The 22024-nt window shown below is 39.9% G+C and overlaps 1 protein-coding gene across 3 annotated transcripts in view; it reads left to right on the top strand.

The window, feature by feature from the left end:
* The window catches only part of trip13 (thyroid hormone receptor interactor 13), a 137371-nt gene extending 130345 nt beyond the window's left edge, over nucleotides 1-7026 (top strand). For all 3 annotated transcript variants that reach the window (XM_041183400.1, XM_041183399.1, XM_041183401.1), the window contains 4 exons: nucleotides 2455-2608; nucleotides 2750-2862; nucleotides 3726-3795; nucleotides 6534-7026. In XM_041183400.1, the coding sequence (XP_041039334.1) occupies nucleotides 2455-2608; nucleotides 2750-2862; nucleotides 3726-3795; nucleotides 6534-6638 (442 nt within the window). In that variant the 3' untranslated portion in view covers nucleotides 6639-7026. The remainder of the gene's footprint in view (nucleotides 1-2454; nucleotides 2609-2749; nucleotides 2863-3725; nucleotides 3796-6533) is intronic.
* Nucleotides 7027-22024: the final 14998 nt, after the last annotated feature.

Genomic DNA, 22024 nt, shown 5'->3' with positions numbered 1-22024 from the left:
CTTCTAAACTTCAGAAAATATATGTCTGGTCTCCTCAATCTCTTTTCAGAGGACATTCCCCTCATCCCAGGAATCAATCCCATGAATCATCATTGCATCTCCTCTTAGACACCTATATCCATCTTTAGGTAAGTAGACCAAAAATATGTACAGTGCTCCAGGTGTGGTTTCACCAAGGCCCTATCCAATTACATTATAACTTCTTTACAATTCCTTTGTAATAAACTAAATACATTTGCTTTCATTACTGTTTGCTGCGCCTATGGTAACTCTGTGATTCATGTAAAAGGACACCACTAACATGAATTGAGGATTGGTTAATGGGCATTGAACAAAAATTAGGAATAAGAGGGTCATTTTTGGTTTGGCAGGCTTTAACTAGTGAGGTATCGCAAGAATCAGGACTTGGACCTCAGCTATTTACTATCTATTATTAATGGCTTAGATGAGGGCCTAGTGTAATGTATCCAAAACAAAAACAGAATTACCTGGAAAAACTCAGCAGGTCTGGCAGCATTGGCGGAGAAGAAAAGAGTTGACGTTTTGAGTCCAAGTTTGCTAACGATAAGTTAGGTGGTAAAGTAAGCTATAGAAGGCACCAAAGAAACTGCAAAAGGTTATACATGGGTTATATGAGTAGGCAAGATCAGGACAAGTAGAATAATGTGTTGATGTGCGAAGTTATTCTCTTTGGTAAGAAAAATAGAAAAGCAGAATATTTTAAATGGTGAGGGACTGGTAAGTGTTGGTACTTAGATGAACTTCAGAGGTGTTGCTCTTGCATTTGCTGAAACTATTTATTTCTATTCTTTCATGATTTTAAAATGAATATTATTCTGAGCATGCCCATTTTAGTAGGAGACGTGATAAAATGTCTATGTTAATAACTGATTATATCACAACTGAGTGATTTCTCATTAAACAACAGAGCAAGTCGATTTAAATTTAATGTTTGATTAGCCTTTAAGTGAGTGTTTTTGTGGAGAGAACGTTTTTTGGCTAAAATGAAATGTGAAACAAACTTTGGAACAGAAGGCAAGTGGGATTTATAGAGTGCAAATAGAGGAGATAAAAACGTTTGTTTTGATGTATTTTTCCCTTCTGTCGGCCTCCCTGTACCATGCATCTCATGGCACAGTGCTTCCTGCCCCAAAAGAGAAAGTTGGCAAGCAAATGCTTGCAAATAAATCTCTTTATAGCTAGAAGGTGAAAAGCAGTAAGTTCTTAATTTTTACCTTTCTGTTCTCTATAGCAGTACCTGGCCTCTCCCCACAGTACCATAGCTGAAACTGTAAAATTGCACCATGAACATACATTACAACATACTGTAAGGGGGGTAATTGCTGTGCCTTTATAGGAACCGAAGAACAGGAGTAGGCTATTCAGGCCCTCTAGCTTGCTCTGCCATTCAGTCAATCTTGGCAGAGCTGTATCTTAACTTCATTTATCACCCCTTGGTCCTGTAACCCTTGCCTAATAATCTTTTGTACTGCTGCTCTGGGTGACCTTACTTTAGTGACATAAAACAGTTCTCTTTCTGCTGAAAAAAAAATAAATCTGAACAGGAGTATTAATAAATTTTGGTACAATATAGGATAGTGCAGGTGAGGGAGTTTCAATGTAACAAGTAAAACTGGGTGAAAAGATACTTGAACGTTTAGAAAAGAATAAACAAGACCTTTTAATGGTGCCATTTGCTTTGGCAGATGTTTTATTTATGAGAAAGTGTGAATGCATGTTTGATTGAGTGTATAGGTGTGAATATATTTTTGAATGTATCTGCAGATAAACAGAACAGGGCTACCTTTCATTATTTGCTATGAAATTCTTTGTTTAATGAAACTTTGATTTTAAGAAGTGCTTTTGGGCATGTTAGGGCTCTTTAATTAAGTAGCTGAAAAAGTCCTGTTACAGTGAAGAGGAGTATGAGAACAAAGTGAAGTTTATTGCTGAAAAGGGAGACATGTTGCCAAAACTTTTCGTCTTGCACTCATCAAGACAAATTTCAAATGATTGCAACAATTTATACTGCAGGAGAAAAGGCTGCTGGTTGGTTGGCAAGCCAACTCTGGCTGAGGCGTGGCATGGAGACAGTAATGTGAAACTTGAAATGAAGTTTATCGACTGAATAGCAACAAAATCCGCAGCATATCTCCATACCCAGTTTTAAAAATGTATAATTTTGGCACAATCTGACTCATTGAGTGGACCTCAACGTCCGTGTCTACTATTTCCTGGCTTGAGGAGAAATGATAGCAGTTTCAAACCGAAAATTGTACTGACTGGTGGATTTTGTAACCAAAGCTCTTGCAATTGTTGAAAAATTCTTGAAATGTAGTTTAGTTCTGACTGGGTTCTAACTTTAGGATGCTATACTACACTGTCAGTAATGAAGTTTCTGCACATCAAGCTCTTTGTAATGTACATGATTCCTTTCTCTGACCTCCACCCTAGATTTCCCAATGTTATAATTCTGACTACATCAAACATCACAGAAAAAATAGACTTGGCTTTTGTGGACCGAGCAGATATCAAGCAGTACATTGGACCGCCATCTGCCACAGCCATTTTTAAGATCTATCTCTCTTGCCTGGAGGAACTGATGAAGGTATGGTACCATTTCCTCTGTTTGCTGGACGAAACTTGAGCTGTTGTGCTGAGATTGCTAAATGAAATTCTTTTTCGGAAGGGCGAGCAAGAGAACAAAATGAGGTGTCTGTGGAGTTATTACCTCTATTTTGATTTTTAGTGCCAGATCATCTACCCTAGACAACAACTGCTGACGCTGAGAGAACTGCAGATGATCAGCTTCTTGGAAAATGATGTGTCCAGGCTAAGTTTGGCACTTAAGAATATTGCAGCGTAAGTTTCTTTTGCTATGTGTGAGCAGTACTGGCACCTCCTTGCAACTTGTTCATGTGTACTTATCACTACTGAGTTAGCATAAGATGGATAAATGAGGAGGACTGACTGTGTACTGCTTGTACATTTTCAATTAAGTACATTTTTATTTTCACTAGATATATTTGGGGTCGTACAGAATAAAAATCAAAATATTGCAAGATAGCTGTATTAACAGGATAATCAAAAACTAGTTGATGGATCGTGTTCAGTAGCTTCTAACTGCTGTCAAGTGGATGGTGTGTATGGTATCATTTTGCTTCCTTGGCTTTGGTTTTCAGGCATCATTTGTGGACAATGGTCAAGCAGATAGATGCTCTGTGTTGTGAAGTTTTTAGGAGGGTGCACTGAAGTAACCCCTGTATTTGTCCCCTGATTTACCCCCCCCCCCCCCCCCTGCCCCTTCAACTGTGGAAATGCCTATCATCTGCTCAGTATTTCCCTTTACTGGTAGGGTTGGGTCCTTTACTCAGCCAGTGGATAAACTGAGGACAAAACTCATCGTCCTATTTCTTTATTGTGCACAACAATGGTACATCAGCATAGCACCCTGTGACCAAAGTTTCATACTAGTGTAGATTCTCCGATAAATGTTTACAATCAAGTTGGCTGTGAATTTGAAAGCTATTTTATAGCTGCTGCCCTCTAACTGTAAAGTGTGACAAACAGATGCTGCTATTATGATCTGAATCTCTCGCTCTCTTTGCTAAAATGAGTTTTAGGCTTTATGGTTGAATGCTGTTAATTGTCTTATGTAAATGCTGACATTTTCTGTTATCTAAATTTAGATTGTGAAAACCTTTTCCTATTTTTGTGAAATGCAGGAAAAGTGAAGGACTTAGTGGACGAGTTTTGCGAAAGCTACCTTTCCTAGCTCATGCGCTGTACATTCAGGTAGGTTCCTTCACAATCAATTTGTAAGTATGTTCACTTCAATGGCTGGTATTGTTAGGTTCAGATAACAGTAGAATGATGGATGGTCAGGGAGTAATTCCATTAATTACTATATGATTAGCAAAGCAAAATACCCAGATGCTGGAAGTCTGAGAGAAGAACAGAATGCTGGGAATACTTGGCGTATTAGGCAGCATCACAAAATTCACAAAAAGTCATCAACCTGAAACATTAATTCTGTTCCTTTCTTCTCCGAGGCTGACCTGCAAAGTTTTTCCAGCATTTTCTGAAAGTATTACCTTAGTTGAACTTGAATTAGGTTGACAGGAATAACTGACCAAAAATATTATTGATGAGTAGATCACAAATTTATCCACCTTAGCCAGCTCCATAGGGTGCTCCAATTGATCACAAGAACTTGAGTACTGCTGAAAAAAGCCACATGTCGTCGAAGCTTTTTTTATTGCACCCATGAGGACAATTAGCAAGAATACCAAATGTGAAGGGAACAACAATTTATACTTCATGAGAAGTGTGTGCTGATTGGTTGGCGAGTGGAATCTGATTGTTAGAGGTGTTGCCATAGAGAATTTACTGATGACTGACAGTTAACTGCCAAATTTTGCTTAAATTCAAACCTTGACTCTGACTAGTCAAGGCATTTCCCTGGGAAGTGAACCAGAGAATGGCTGTTGCCTGTTTTGTTTTAGTTGAAACAGGCACAATGTGTGTACATGTTCTTCCTGCCTGCAAAGAACACTTCAAAAAGCACTTAATTAACTGTAAAGTCCTTTGGGACACACTGAGGTCATGAAAGATGCTATGTAAATGCAAGTTAGCTCTTTTGCTTTGGAATCTTATGACCTTGCAGTGAACCTGTTATTTGGGGAATCCTGCCTGGAATTTTGAACAGAACAGAAGCTTTTAAAATTCACAATTCTGGTTATTCAATGCAATCCATGTGCAGTTTCCATTTCCTATTCCCTGTTTTTCAGGGGATTGCAGCTGCTTCTTCATATTTTAATGGTTTGGGTAGCAATTTTTCCATATTATTCCCCCGCTGAAAAGAATTGTTCTCTAGTCCAAAGCAGTCTGGGTTATGTTTGTCCTGATGAGAGTTAGTTCTGTCAGATCATGTAACTCCCGACTTCGTACCAGCTGCAGTCCAAACATGGACAAAAGGGTTGGCTTGCAGAGGTGAGGTGACAGTGATTGCTCTTGACATGAAGGCAGCATTTGGCAGCAACAAGGAGCCGAGTAAAATTCAAGTCAATGAAGATCAGGGGGAAATGCCTTCAGTGGCTAGAGTCACTTGGCGCTACAGGAGTTCCTCTGGGCAATGTCTTAGGCCCAATCATATTTAGCTGCTTTATCAATATCCTCTCCTTCATCATAAGGTCAGAAGTGGGAATGTTGCTGATAATTGCACAATGTTTAGTTTCATTCGCAAATCCTCAGCTAAAGAAGCTATCATCCCCCACGTGCAGCAAGACCTGGACACCATTCAGGCTTGCACTGATAAATGGCAATTAGCATTCGTACCATACAAGCACCAGGCAATGATCATTTTCAACAAGAGAGAGTCTTTAACCACCTCCCCATGAAATTCAATGGCATTATCTTGGTGAATGCCTCACCATTAATATCCTGGAACTTAACCAGAAACTTAATTGGGCCAGACATGTAAATACTGTGGCTGTAAGATCAGATCAAAGACTGGGGATTCTGTGGTGAGTGACTCCTGACTTCCCAGTGCCTACTTGCATAACCTATAAGACACAAGTCAGGAATGTGATGATGGAATACTCTCCACTTACCTGGGTGTTGCAGTTCGAATTACACTCAAAACTTGATACCATCCAGAACAAAGCAAGCTTGCCTGATAAGCACCCCCCATCCCATCCACCACCATAAACATTCACTCTTTCTTCCACTGATGCAGTGTACATTGTCTACAAGAAGAACTGTGGAAACTTGTAAAGGCTTCTTCAACAACACCTCCCAAACCTGTGATCTCTAATCACCTAAAGGGCAAAGGCAACAGATGCATGGAAACCGCACTGCCTGAAAGTTCCCCTTCAAGTCGCACACCGTCCTCACTTAAAATTATCACTGTTCCTTTTTCACCCTGCTAAGTCAAAATTCTGGAACCTACATAACAGCACGATGGAAGCACTTTCCCCACATGGACTGCAGCAGTTCAAGATGGTGGCTCACCTTCTCAAGGGCTTTTAGGGATGGCCAAAAATGCTGGCCTTACCAGTGATGCCTACATCCTGTGAATGAATTAAAATTAATGATTAAGAAGGAAACTGGCATTGTGCTGTTGCATACAGGCTTTTAATGGAATGGCACGTCTCCAGTTAACTTCCCTCATTAAACAGATGGTTACTGCAGATTACATCCTGCCAGTGGTGGAGAGTTCATTTTAAAGGTTCAGAGGTTGACATCTTGGTACACCTATTGCAACTTGGGAATCGTACTTCCTACTTAGCAAACAAAGTCTAAAAAATTGCAACATTACATTACAAAGCCATATTGCAATGTTACATTAGCATTCTTCAAGTCCGTCTAAATTAACCCTTTCCTTACAAGAAAATTATATTTTGTTTCCAGTATCCTCAAATTGTTTTTTCCAATTGAATTTTATTTGTATTTGGGTCATTGATCAGGCCTAGAGTATTGAGAAGTGTTTGAGTTGCTTTTCTGTTTTTTTTTCTCCCCCACCGTCTTTCTAGTCATCATCTGTAACAGTAGAGAAATTTCTTGAAGCTCTATCCATGGTGGTGGACAGGCAGTTTGAAGATGGGAAGAAACTAAACTCTATCAACAGCAGGGTATAGTGCCACCCATCAACCATGCTGTTATACAAACATATTTGTGTGGCATGCTGTCAAGCCAAGATGAATTCTTTTATAGTTGGTAACATTGGCCTCAGTAAACTGCATGATATTTTGATACTGGAGGTGATAATTGAGGTAGCTAATACTTTGGATATTTTTTTTTCTTTCCAAGTTGGTAAACATTGTTCCTGGCAAGTTACAGTAGGATAACTCTTCAATCTAGACAAGGTAGACCCACATTACAGATACCCAGCCAATATTCAAAACTTTCCAAAAACCATACTGTTTTGCCTGCCATGCTTGGCAAAATTAAATAGAATTTACAGCACAGAGACAGATCATTCAGCCTGACTAGTCTATGCCAGTGTTTGTTCCTCTTTCCTATTTCTTTATCTAACCCTGTCAGCATATGCTTCTATTCCTTTCTCTCTCTCTCTCAAGTACTTATCTAGCTTTCCTTAAATGCATCTATCTCACTAAATCATTAAAGATCTGTCACTTCATTGGAAATAATCCCTGCTATTAAAGAGACATATTGTGAGCTGGTTTACTTCACAAATACCTAATTCACATTAAAATTCGTCAAAAAATTAAAAATGTTCTGTTACTTGTGTGACTGTAATGCAATAGATAATTCTGTGCAACACCTCTGTCCTTTCTTGCGGCAAGATCTGGTCCTACTTATAACAGCTGGGTAGAAGAATATCAGTGTAAATTAAAATCACATTCTACAGTGAGGACAGAACATTAAAGCAATTTAAATTAAGTTTTGAGGGACCAAAAACCTCATGAGCAATCATTTAATATCTAGCTTTTACATTGGCACAGCCATCAATATGTGATAAATTTGTCCTATTTGAGGGAGCATGACTTATAGTTCTTTCATTCAAAAATTATTTGTTGAGTCACACTTGTGGAGTTATTTATTAGACATCACAGCTGATCCAAGATATTATTGTTAAGACTAAATTTTGTTGAAGATATTTTTTTAAAGCATGTTGTAGTGCATTAGCACAGAAACAGGCTACTTGGTGCAAATGGCCTAGGCTGGTGTTAATGCTCTAAAAGAGGCACCTCCACCTCTTTATCTAACCCCATCAGACTATCCTTCTATTTCTTTCTCCCTCTTGCTTTTCCTTAAATGTGTCAATGCTATTCACCTTAATTACTCCTTGTGGTTGGGAGCTCCACACTCCAACCACTGTTTGGATAAAGAAATTTCTCCTGAATTCCCTGTCGGATTGGCCCCTAGCTTTGATCTCCCCACAAACAGAAAGATCATCTTTAGCACGTGTCAGGAGCTCACTGATCTGACATTACTGACACATTCGCATCACAAAGAAAATCCCAAGACTAATTTCTGTACTTCAACTTGAAAGATGCTTTCAAGAACTCGAGTTTGTATTGAATTGAGACATGCATTCTTTTGCTCTTATAAATGAGTAGTAACTTAGCAGCACCGAGTGAATTGAGACAATGGCATCTGAATAGGCAGTTCTTTGTAAAAATTCAGCTGAGTTTACTAAAATCTGTTATATTCATTCTCTTGAACAAAATCTAGATATTGTAAAACACTTTGATTAAAAGTATTTTGTCACAGTTTTGAGGGGCAAGCCAGGGATATGTTTACACAAGAAAATTCCAAAGTATTTAGAAAGGGATGATGTGAAGTTTTATGACCAAGTCAACATGAATTTGGTGAACGCTTACCTTAATGACTTTATATAGACCTAAGAATTAAATGGTGCAGCTTTGTGAGGTGGTGATTTTTTTTAAAAGGTTTAAAGCCTAAACAAATATGTTAATCGCCATCTTTGTGTAATTTATAGGGGGTTTAAGTAAGGCTGTCACAATCTTTGTACTATATAAATCTGCATAGTATACATATCACTATTTCATCTCCCACATTGTGGATTAATGCAGTTATAATTTACTGATGATGGAAGAGGCAACAGAAAAAAGAAGCTTAAGTTTCTTGACAAAATGGTCAGGCTGTCCCAAAGTTTTGTTTACATGCCACCCTTTCTTACTGTTTGCTGCTAAATTGTTGTCAAAAGCAGTAGTTTTATATTTTTTAAAAATAGTGATTTGTTATCTTGATTTTAGAGCAAGCAAATGTTTTAATTATTGAACTAAATGATGTTGCCTGCCTTTATCTTTACAATCTTATGTTGGAAACGTAAACATAACATTCACAAAATTCATTCAAGTTTAAAACAACTTGGAAGTGCTTTTATGAAATTTGTTTTGAAGGTTTAAGATATTTCACAACATTGTAGTATGGAAGGGGAGCAATGCTTGTTTAACAAGTTAACTTGTGATTTTGCATGTGCAATGTTGAAGGAATTAACTTCCATCCACAGTATGTGTCTTATTTGAATGGCATGAGCACTCTCTAGATTTCAAGATATTGAGTAGTATGTTTTCACTAAATGTTAACTGGTGTTGAAAAAAATATGTTTTGCATATTTGTACCGGTAATTGTGTGCTTTCCATTTTTTGACCAGAATGTATTAATTTTTGATAAAATAACTTCAGTTTATCAATTTTTAAAAAAATACAGATGTAGATCTATTTGGTTAGGCCTCCATCTTTATTCCTGGTGCTCCTTTCAATATGACAGTAAAGAATATTCTCAATGAACAGAATAGGTTTATTCACAGCCACCTAGCTGCCTAACCCATTACATTGCTGCTCATGATTAGATTCTACGTTTCCTCAGGATATGACTACCTTTTGATCAGATCTTCGCGTTACACATTTTACTTTTTCAAAAAGAATTAACTTTTAAAAAATACAGAACACTTGGTCTTTTCAAGTTTGAAATAAAAGTGGTTTTTCAAAATTTAGCTAGAGAGTTTTCATCAGTAACTCCCTTGACAGGTACTTCAAATATTTTGGACAGTTCAAGTGGATCTTGTAATTTCTTCACCTTTTTCTGTTGCATGCACAATTTGTACACCAGCGCCAAAATAAGAAATGCTTCAATGAATAAGAGTGCAAAACTAACATAGAATGCAGTGATTATTTCTTCAGTAGTCAGCTTCATTGACAGAATATCATGGGTTCCTCCATTATATTGTACTGTAGACTGGGTGGTGGTGGGTCGAGCAGTAGTCATATTGTTCACAGGTGAAGGTGACTCTCTACCTTCATTACACCATTCCTCAGATTGCATCTTGAGGACAGTTTTGCTCCAAAAAGCTGTTTGCTGTCTGCGGTAAGATCTGCCTATCCAACCTGATCTGCCTGCAGTGAAGTTCATGAATTCTGTGCCCGTGGCTGTGTAGTTGGGCCAGCTTGATATCCTGTGAGGTCCTCTGTTTGGGTTACTGTAAAATTAAAGAAACATTAGGAACAAGAATAGGCTATTCAACCCTCAAGCTACTTTTGGTCAGTCGTGGCTGATCTGCACTCCAACTCCATTTATCTGCCTTTGCCCCTTGTCCCTTGATACACTTACCTTCCAACAGTTTATCAATCTCTGTTGAAAAAGTTCCAATTGACACAGTATCCATAGTGTTTATGGGGAGTGAGTTCCAGATTGTCACTGTTCTTAACGTGCAAAATGTGCTTCCTGACTGCACAATGATCTAGCTCTGACTGCAAGATTGTGCCAACAATATATTCCAAAGGGAAACCTGGAAGCTCTTTTCTAAAACTACATGCCCTAACATTGGCTAGAATTTCATACTTTCATAAGCAAACTTCTTCATTGCATTAGCAATAAGTAGCCAAAGTGAAATGAATTAGATGATTTCAAAAACCAAGTTCCAAGTGTGTTTCGGCTGACTGTACAAATCTCATTTAGAACCCAGCGCCAACTTGCTGTGAAATCATGCTGGTTCTTGTGAAGATATGAAACTGTGCTCCATTCTGGTTTGAAAATATGTCCAGGATGGTCAAAGTGCAGCTCACAAGCCACATTCAGCTCTTTTACACAGAGTGCAGCTCATTCCTTGTGCCGTGAAACTGTTACATCGCACTGTAGAAGGAGATAAACAGCCAGGTGCAGCCTCAGCCATGGACAGCCTCATAGAGGGAGAGAAATTGAGAGTAGGCAGCAGCTTGAGGAGGGTTAGAAACAAAACCAGAATTTATTCCAGCTTATCTCAAATTTGTTTCACTGCTTAGCGAGTCCATTATTGATTTGGTGTCCATCCTAGCACCGTTGCGCGATTCCTATTATAGTTTCCTGAAGTGTGATGTAGGACTGCATCCCCCGATCAGTGCTATTTTGGAGCAGCCTCTCCAACTTTTTTTTCAATTTTTGGCACAACATATTGCTGTGAATCGTTGTAGTCCACGATGAAGTTAGTAAAATCAAAACATCATGCAGCTCTTAAAAATCAACACGCAACGGAGCTCCTTCGTACCACCTTGACAACTTATCAGCCGGATTTTCAAAGACTTGTATCCAGCATGGAGACTCATAAGGCCTCTACCTCTAGCAGTGATTAGCCCTGATAACTAAGTAATATCCCTTAATTAAGATGAAACTATTATAATAGTTTTGTAAGGTGGAACTTAATGTAAGCAAACATTTGAATTGAATACAGGTAAAGTATAACAATTTGGATTTACAATCTGTGGTATGTGTACTTTATGATTGAAGTTAAGAGAAAACTTAAAGATAAATAAATGCATACTTAGTGAACATTCTTACATGCTTATACTTTTTATCCTATTTGCACTGACATTTCTGTTGAATATATTTCCTCAAAGTGTGTGCAAAAGTCATAAAAATGTGTCTGTAAAGGTTGTCTACGTCTTGTGGCTCCTGAATGTCTGAAGATTATCGTATGCTGCTCTAAGATTCAGGAAGTTTGACCACCCCTGGAGTATGTTATGGCAAAGAAAATGTTTGCTTCAGATAACTAAACTGGAAAGGTGTGCATTAGGAGCCAAGATCCCATGGCTGCTCTCCTGTTGCTCCTCCTTGTAGTCAGTATAAGAACAGCATTGGCAGAGACCTGACAGCAGGGCCACTTGATCTTTGAAGGAGAAAGGTGGGGAAGGCAAAAAGCAAAAGCTGCTGGATGATGGCAAGAGAAAAATGAAATAAGAATAACTTTATTTTAAAACAATAATGCCACTGGAAATATTGCCTTACCCGCTGTGTGCGAAATTTGTCCAGTAAGCCATGAGACTGAAAGATAGTTGTTTCTCTGCTTCATTATACTGGTGGGCTGGACTTTTAGCAACAGGGTCCCCAAGCAGATAAAGTAAATCATCCAAGTGAGAAGCTCCAATCCATGGAGGATTCTGGGAAAAGGAGGAATGATGGCTGGAAAGAAAATCAGCACTTGATTTATTTTTTCTAAATACACAAGAATTAAAATAAAATTGCCACCTAGTTCCTAGTGAGCACTGTTACTGTCACATAACCACCCCTAATATGAATTGACTAAATGTGGCCAAAGGATAGTTTATTGACGAATTGGGCAACTCGTCTCACTGCACCAGTAAGGACATTCTTGTGAGTTTGGGATTGAGGCTTTTTTTTTTTCTTTTGACAGAGCTTTACCTCACATCTAATTGATGAGCTTGACCAGAGAGTGATGTTTAACCCTTGCTGGCCAGAAAAAGGGAATAGGCTCACTTGCACCTTACTTGAGCACAAAGACATAAGATTACCATTATACAGGTAAAAACAGAGTGTTGGAAGACTTAGCAGGTCTGGCAGTATGTGGAGAGAGAAAACAGTTAACGTTTAGAGTCTAATATGACTCTTCTTTGGAACTCGTATTGGACTCCAAACGTCAATTCTGTTTCTCCCCATGTGGATGCTGCCAGACCTGCTGAGTCTTTCCAGCACTTTGTTTTTATTTCAGATTTCCAGCATTTGCAGTATTTTGCTTTTATTATACCATTAAATAGATATCTTTAAAAAAATATAATCAAAATGCAACAAAATGTTAGTTATAATCACTTCAACTGATTCTAATAACCCATGGGATGGGTCTGATTTAAAAAAAAATGACTGGGGCTTTGGCTAGTTGCAGCATGTGTTTTTTTCCTTCAAAGCCTGCTTCAAAATAAAGTTGAACTAAGCCAGAAGTCCCTGGATATTAATTTTAAGCCTTTTTTTATTGGAGTCATAATCCCAACCCAAAAGTAAACAGCTGATTGGCCCTTAGCAGTGGCCTTCATTAACAGAGGAGCCACGATAGTCTAAGAACTGAAAAGTCAATTTCTGAGATCTGCAGTGAACTCCTTGAGTGAGAATTTTACATCAATAATAAAGATTTGAAAGAACTATTTGAAAGTAAATAACTTCAGTCCAATTCTCATCACAACAACAGATAAGTCTCTCTAGTTTATCAAATGTCTGTCCAATCAAACTGAACTAGAGCTGCACATGACTCTCATGAATAGTGAACTAACTTTTTCGTAGCCCTATGTGTCCATTTAACCCTCTTACGGTCTCAAAACTATTCTGGGGAGAATACTGAAAGTTTTACAAAGATTCATTAGGCTCAAGATTACTATTGTGACTTCTCTGCCATCTTTTAACAGAAGGATACACCAATGAGTACAACAAGTTGTCTGAGAATCCATGATTTGAGATACTGAGTATTTTGAAATACATGAGTTAATTACAGTCATAGATTTGGTAAAAGTATGTTAATCTGATAAACTTAATGAGTTCTTTTGAAAAGGTGATGGATTGGATAGATAAAATGAATGCTGTGCGTGCATTCTATATGAATTTCCAGATTGCAATCTCTGAGGCATCTTCAGTCCCAGTTTTTGTATCAACTTCAGCTTCAACCCAAGACAAGAACATACAGGATAAACAGCAATAGGAGTGTGAGAGGGAGAGAGAGACAAAGATATGAAAAGTAAGTTGCATAAAGGTGGCAGCTTGAGCCTGAACACTGTACTTAAATCTGGGAATTTGGTAAGTAATGGAGTTTTAAGAGTCAATCTTTTTCTATTATCAAGTCAAGTTTGTGGTTAGCATTTAACTTAACCATATTGGTAAAGTATGCTTACTTTCAGTTTGTGTCAGTAATAAACAAACAAAGCCCCTGCTTAGAGGCATCTGGAGGGTAGTCAGTTAGGTAACTAGTTAAAATTGGTTCCTGACCCAACAGTGGCTGACTCATCTCATTGGAATCTGAGCTAGTTTTTTCTTTATTCGTTCATGAAAGATGGGTGTCGCTGGCTTGGCCAGCATTTATTGTTCATCCCTAATTGCCCTTATTCAGAGGGCATTTATGAGTCAAATACATTGCTGTGGCTTTGGAGTCACATGTAGGCCAGATGGTAGATTTGCTTCCCTAAAGGACATTAGTGAACCAGATGGGTTTTTATGACAATTAGCAATGATTTCATGGTCATCATCAGAATTTTTAATTTCAGATTTTTTTTTACTGAATTTAAATTTCACCATCTACCGTTATGGGATTTGAACCTGGATCCCTAGAGCATTACCCTGGGTCTCTGAGAAGCAGAGCTATGAGAAATCAACCAATATCAGACAAAAAAACTCCCACTTATATATGGAATTGATCAAGTCTTTTCTACAACTTTAGAGGTACTTTACCTGTAAATATACAGAAAGGTTTCTGCCCTGCTTGAGTGTTGGTCTGCTAATTGGTAACTTGGTGTCAACCACTTGCAGTCCTGAACTAGGTCTCTGAAGCCTTCTCTGAGGGCAGCCGGATCATTTGGGCATGTGAAGTCTCTGTAAGAAAAGCTGATAACATCTGCAATCTGGGATGGATTGAATCTGTAGGAAATAACGTTGGAAGTTATTTTGTATTTTACTTACTTGGTGACCAGAGAGAATTTCACTTTGCATGGATGCATTTGGAATCTTCAAAACTAGAAGCAGAATAAAACAATTTGAGATCCACCTTTGGGTTTGTGAAAGGATTTTATAGGAGATCTGTGGATGGGTGTTGATAGGACGCCATGGGTGTTCTTTACCACCTTAAAGAAACGTAGGCTGCTCTTCATTTAGCAATTGCTAATGGTCCATCTAGTTTGCTTACTACCATCCTGGTATTCACGTGATCAACAAAAATGGGTTTGTTCATTGATCATAGCGATTAGTCTTTGTCGATTAAACTACAACAGATCTAGACATGACTTGAAAAAAAACCCCAGTAATGGAGAGCTTTGGGGCCCATAATTCACCTGTTCCTCCCTAGCATGCTGCACTTATCATGTCATGTCTCAAATTACTCAAACTATATCGCAAAATGTTAATTTTTGAAAGAAGCCTTGAGGGGTGTTACAGAATCTTCATGGTAACAAAGGAGGAGGTAATAAAGATAATTAAGTATTGTAAATAAAATTTTAAAATCTAGCATTAGAAAATGGAAGTCATGATCTAAGGGGAGGAAAGTAGGGGATTTAGTTAAAACAAATAATAAGTCATTTAATCCGGGAGATGAGTGAAGTGTCTATCAACAATAGGAACTTGATTCTGCTGATCTTTGGTTAGAGGCAGCAGAAATTCAACAAATTCAGGAATCAATGGCTTGCTAACGACTTGTATTGATGATCCTCAAGTGTGCCCAGAACCTTTTGGTAGGGTGCCTTTCACTTTCACTACTCTAGACAGCTGAGGAAGTTTGGAAGTTGATCAGGACTTTTTGAAATATTCTGAGATATAGCATGGAAATTTGTGCTTTTCAACTGGATCACTTTGCTTGGAAACTGCACTGCATTTGGAATCTTCAAAACTAGAAGCAGAATAAAACAATTTGAGATCCACCTTTGGGTCTGTGAAAGGGTTTTATAGGAGACCTGTGGAAGGGTGTTGACAGGAACTCCCTGGGTGTTCTGTACCACCTTCAAGAAACATAGGCAATTCTTCATATAGCAATTGTTAATGGTCCATCTGGTTTGCCTTCTACCATCCTGTTGGTCGTGTGATCAACAATAATGGGTTTGTTCACTAATCATAGCAATTAGCGGTGAAGAACTTTGAGGCCCATAGGTCCAAATTCACCTGTCCCTCAACAAGAATGTAAGTGGAAGAAAAATCAGAGTGGAAAAATAACAAAAAAAGACAAACTTATACATACCGGAAATGACTGTAGGCATAGTCCAGCACCAACTTATGATAAGTCTCTGTGGTAATTCCATCACCATTACCCAAAAGATCAGCAAGCTGAACCCCTGCCTCATCGTTGGTAAGTCCTATAATGTAAGGAACTTTCATATAGTTTCCTTTGAAAAGCGACTCCTGAGGCAACTCCTGTAAGAAAACACCATCGACAACAGGAGGGAACTTTGGCCCATATTTTGGCTTGGGCACTGGGGCATTGAGAAGAGATTCCACTGGTTTTGTTCGGAGACATTCCACCATCTTTACATTATTATCACTTGGACAGTCTAGTGCTTTGGCCAGTTCTCGGCTAGCAACAAGAGGGTCAGAGTAATAGTTGCCAGGCTTTTTGATGAAACCAGGTACCAAAGCATTGCCGCTACTGGAAATGGCTCTGTGGAAGAGGCCTCTGGTTAGGGGCGACAACAGAAGATAACCCACTGCTAACCCTCCAGCCCCATGGCCAAACACTGTGACGGAGCTGGGATCTCCCCCAAAGTTCTGGATGTTGTGTTTTATCCACTGAAGGCCTTTGATCATGTCCAAGAAACCAAGGTTGCCGGGAGCGTTTACATCCAGAGTGCTGAGAAAACCAAGAAGCCCAAGACGGTAGTTGAATTCCACCACTACGACCTGCAAAGTCCAATTAATTATATTATAGCACACCACATTCTGCTCAAACCCACAAGCAACAGGCATTTACTAGCACCCCAAATGTCCCATGGTGCTTAAATAAGAGGGAAGTGAATAAATTGAAATAAAAAACAAAAAGCGCTAGAAAAACTCAGGTCTGGCAGCATCTGTGGAGAGGGAAACAGAGTTAACGTTTTCCAATATGACTCTTCTTCAGAGAAAAACTCTGATCTCCAGCATCTGCAGTATTTTGCTTTTATTTTTGTGACTAAATTGAAGTATTTTAATACTTTGCTACCAATTCCAACACCAGCCTCCCATGACATCTTTATAAAGAACGCATTTCATATGAATTGCTTTTTACTTATTTTTCCGTTAACATTTAATACTTAGTTGACTGAATCTCAACTACGCTGTCTCTCGCTCCAACAAAAAGAAAACTTTGAGTATGTTTTTCTTTATTTTACAATAATGAAAATTCATTGTAGGGAGAGCTGCTCACAGATTTCTCAAATGGATAACCGCCTAGACCGAATGGAGTGAGTCTTTAGACTGAATGGGCTCTTTAGCTCAGTGGTAGCATTTATCCTTCTGAGTCAGAATGTGCAGTGTTCCAGTGCCACTCCGGACAGTCTCCGAGTGGAGACCAAAGCTGCGGCTCTGACTTCAGTGTTGGCATCCAGAGGAATATTTGTGTCCAGTGGATGTGCCCATTGTCCCACTAACTGTATGGGTTGTGAGAGGCCATAAACTTGCCCACCACCTTCTTCCCCGCCCCACCCACCCCAATGTATGTGATAGCACTTACCACCCTATTGCTGGAGGTTATAAAATAAGGGTGGTCATCGAAGGAGCAATGTGGCCTATTAATCAGTCCATAAATATTTATACTAATTCACGCTATTCTCCATGAGAAATGTGTGAAGATACAAGAATACCGATAACACCACCCTGTCAGACTGTTAATCAGACTGGAAATTCTTCCAATGATGATAGTAAACATTAATAATGTGGCATGATTAATGTGCAGTATAAGATGACAGAAAAAAGCAACTACAATACTAAAATTGGTGAAATATTTCCACACTAGACTGGTCCAAGGAAATAGTTATTTCCTTGAGCCTGTTGATTTGCAAATTTTCAGCTCATGTCCCTCTACCATGCCTTCAGGAAATGATGGACATTATCTGCATTCCCTTTTTACCTGTCCATATGCTGCAAGATTCTTCATGTCATGTGCCCCAGCCGCCCCTGACTGGAGGGAACCGTGGTGAAAGTAAACCATAACGGGCAGAGATTGAGAACTCTTGGCTGTCTGTTGACAGAAAGAAATAAATACTTTCAAAACTGAGTTGTAAATAAATGGTTACGTAATTTCTAGATCAATTAATACTACCCACTGCCAACGACTATTGGTAACAAATGATTCACATTTCAACTGGGAAAATAATTTAAAACATTTCCTTGAAAAGAATTATCAAACCATCTAGATTATTGAATTTAATCCCTGTTTTCTATTTGATGTATATTTATTTCTTTTGTTGTTCAGTCCAGTAAAATGTCTTTCATGGAAAATGTTCAATAGCAGTTTTCTAGATGAGCCAGTATCCGGAGAGGACAGATTTAAGGCAATTGGCAAAACGGTCAGAGGGGGAGATGAGAATTTTTTTTTTTTGCATCATGAGGTGTTATGATCTGGAATGCACTGCCTGAAAGGGTGATGGAAGCAGATTCAATAAGAACTTTCAAAAGGAAATTGGATAAATGCCTCAGAAGGAAAAAATATTGCAGGGTTATAGGGAAAGAGCAGGGAGCATGGAATTAATTGGATAGCTTATTCAAAGCCAGTTGAGGTATGATCAGCCGAATGGCAGCCTCTGTGCTAAATCAGTTCATATAATTCGATGACAGACAGAATCTTATTCAGATAAGGCAGGATACAATGGATTTGTTCTCATGCTCAGATAGTTAAGCGATCTTTTACAGCTTTTCCAACATGGATTATCTACAAGAATCAAGCTAGAGATGATTATCTTTTCGTGTTTATCGAAGGTTCATTCATTTTGTGGTTATTCACTCTTATAAAATCTGACTTAAATGTTTTAGATTAGAATGCTTTTTCTAACCCGCCAAGGGAAAGGAACGGGAGGAAGAATCAGAGGTATAGGAGAAGGCCATTCAACCCCTCAAGCCTATTCCACCATTCAATTCAATCATTGCTGATCATTATCTTAATTCAATTAAGTTTCCATTAAATTTCCACAAGGCTTTTTTTTTGACAGGTGGGGTTTCAGCAGATTCATCATATGGAAGCCTGCTGAGAAATGGAAAACCTTTCACAACTTAAGTCAGGCGCCAGAATCCAAAACTTCTAGGTGAATCACAGGCCAAATGCCTCTTCAGTCTGCTTTTGTAATGTGACTTCTCCACACCTCGCTAAATCTTATGTTATGATGGCTTTTCTTAGGACTCTAATGGGAATGCATCATGTCGACCCTGACAAGCTATCTCACCCTTTCCACAACAGTAGCACCAGATAACGTGACTGTTGCCTGAAGTGCAGCAAATTCAAAACTACACTGCGGAAACAATAGCCAAAATGGGAAGGCTGGCAAAATGATGTGGGAAGGCATCGGCTGGAGCGCCTGTGCCTTATGGAGCTGTATGATTTTGCCAGGGGGGAAAGGGGGGCAGAGACCAAAATCATCTGTCCTAGAGCCCAATTGAGCCTTGTAAGTGGCCAATTAAGAGCCTCTTCCCACCTCTTCTGGAATTTTAACAGCAGTGGGGTGGGGGGGTTACCTTCACTACATGTGGACAGTGGGCTCCAGGGAGTGGGGGGGGTCTCCTTTTTTTTTGGGCACTATTTGGGCCATGAAGGGGCACCCCAGCAGCAACAGCCAAACCTGCGCTATTGGCGTCACCTATCTTCAGCAACCCCCTTCCCACTTCATTAGGGCCTGCTCAGCACCCCCAATATTTCACTTACCTTACTTTGAAGGCACATGTCCATCCATGTGCCCTTGTCCTCTAGGTGTAACCCCAGTGGTGGCTACCATCCCTGATGATGCTGCTGAGCTACCAGTCCTCCAATTTGGATGGTAGCTCCTGAGAGTGAGCTATCAACTTTAATTCAACAGCAGCTTGGGCAGCATCCTATAAAATGGTGCCCCGGGTCCCAGCAAAGGGGGTTTGCCCTCTCCCTGGCTGCTGGCCTCCGAGAAAGGCTAGCCCATGTTTCAGTGAGTAAGTGGTCAATCTGTGCAATAGGATTCCCCCAAGATGGAAGCAGTTCATATTGATTGATTCATTCAAGTGCGAATAAGATGGATTTTTTTTCAGAGAGCAATATCTTGTATCTGAATTTGTGACATGGCGTTTGGTAACTGCAGCATGCTTGGGAGGAACAGATGACCTTGGACTTATGATTCCCAAAGCTCTCTCTATTGGAATTTTCCTCTTATCATGACTGGGTCTGTTGTAGACTAATTGATGGAGATTGTTTGCCAAGATTAGTCAACTATCAATGTATCATGCACTCACCAGGATGTTAGAAGGGAAGGCAAATTGACCTTGGTTCATCAAGAAATTCTCATGTTCCTAATTTCATTTCTCATAAAAACCAAACTGAGTGCAAATTAGTACCAAGTTGTTGTGAACTATTGGTTGTTTTTTTGATGCAGTCTCACACTCCTTTGTATTTTTACAACTATCAATCTACATTCAAACATAGGTTCCTGAATGAAAGGGCTGTGTATGAGCCACTCTGCCACTCCTCATCTCATGGTAAATTTAATAACACTTGTCCCTTGACTTCACAACAGTATCGCTGCTGCAGACTGAGATAAGGTTTGGATACTAATTGAAAAGTGAGTTAGATTAGTAACAGCTACAAAGGTTGGCTTCATGGTGAATTGACCCAATTTGTATCTGTGACCTTTACCGCATCTTTTCTAATCTTGTCACTTGTCATTGGAGTGGGGAAGCGATGGAGTAGTGGTATTGTTGCTGGACTAGTAACCCAGAGACCCAGGGTAATGCTCTGGGGCCCCAGGTTCGAACCCTGCCACGGCAGATGGTGGAATTTGAATTAAAAGTCGGATGATAACCATGAAACCACTGTTGATTGGTTCACTAATGCCCTGGGAAATCTGCTGTCTTTACCTGGTCTGGCCTACACTTGACTCCAGACCCACAGTAATGTGGTTGACTCTGAAAATGATGTCTGAAATGGCCTAGCAAGCCACTTGTTTGTAACAAACTGCTACAAAGTCATAAAAAAGGAATGAAACCCAATGGACCACCCGGCATGGAAACGCCAATGGCAAATCCAGCCCTGTCGACCCTGCACAGTCCTCCTTACATCTGGGGACTAGTGGGAGAGCTATCTCACAGACTAGTCAAGCAACAGCAACGCCACCACCACCATCCCTGGGTATGTCCTGTCCCAACGGCAGGACAGGCCCACCAGAGGTGGCGGCACAGTCGGGATGGGGTTGCCCTAGGAGTCCTCAACATTGACTCTGGACCCCATGAAGTCTCATGGCATCAGGTCAAACATGGGCAAGGAAACCTCCTGCTAATTACCATGTACCACCTTCCCTCAGCTGATGAATCAGTATTCCTATATGTTGAACACCATTTTGGGGAAGCACTAAGGGTGGCAAGGGTGCAGAATGTACCATGGGTAGGGGACTTCAATGTCCATCACCAAGAGTGGCTCGGTAGCACCACTACTGACCGAGCTGGCCGAGTCCTAAATGACATAGCTGCAAGACTGGGTCTGCGGCATGAGTTGAGGGAACCAACAAGAGGGAAAAACATACTTGAGCTTATCCTCATCCCGTCTTCACATTGAACATACGCTCCATCGTGTTGTGTGGCACTACCACTGTGCTAAATGTGATATATTTTGAACAGATCTAGCAACTCAAGACTGGGCATCTATGAGGGCTGTGGGCCTTCAGCAGCAGCAGCAGAACTGTAGGCAAACACAATCTGTAACCTGAAACAAAAACAAAAATACTTGGAAAAACTCAGCAGGTCTGAGAGCATCTGCAGAGAGGAATACAGTTGACGTTTCGAGTCTGAACGACTCTCCATCAGAAGTCATTCGGACTCGAAATGTCAACTGTATTCCTCTCCGCAGATGCTGTCAGACCTGCTGAATTTTTCCAGGTGTTTTTGTTCCAGATTTCCAGCATCCGCAGTATTTTGCTACAATCTGTAACCTCATGGCCCAGCATATCCCCCGATTTGCCATTACCCTCAAGCCAGGGGATCAACCCTGGTTCAGTGAAGAATGCTGGAGTGCGTGCCAGGAGCAGCATCAGGCATACCTAAAAATGAGGTGTCAACACCTCAGGATTGCTTATGTGCCAAACAGCATAAGCAGCAAGTGGTAGACAGAGCTAAGTGATCCCACAACCAACAGATCAGGACTAAACTCTGCAACCCTGCCACATCAAGTCATGAATGGTGGTGGACAATAAAACAACTCACTGGAAGATGAGGCTCCACAAATATATCCCCATCCTCAATGATGGAGGAGCCCAGCATAAGTGTAAGAGATAAGGCTGAAGCATTTGCTACAATCTTCAGCCAGAAGTGCCAAGTGGATGATTCATCTTGGCCTCCTCTGGAGACCCCCAGCATCACAGATGCCAGTCTTCAGCCAATTCAATTC

The sequence above is a fragment of the Carcharodon carcharias genome, chromosome 3, assembly GCF_017639515.1.
Source record: "Carcharodon carcharias isolate sCarCar2 chromosome 3, sCarCar2.pri, whole genome shotgun sequence".
Lineage (NCBI taxonomy): Eukaryota > Metazoa > Chordata > Chondrichthyes > Lamniformes > Lamnidae > Carcharodon > Carcharodon carcharias.
Note: the sequence above shows the minus strand (reverse complement) of the source record. Positions and strands in the feature narration are given on the sequence as shown.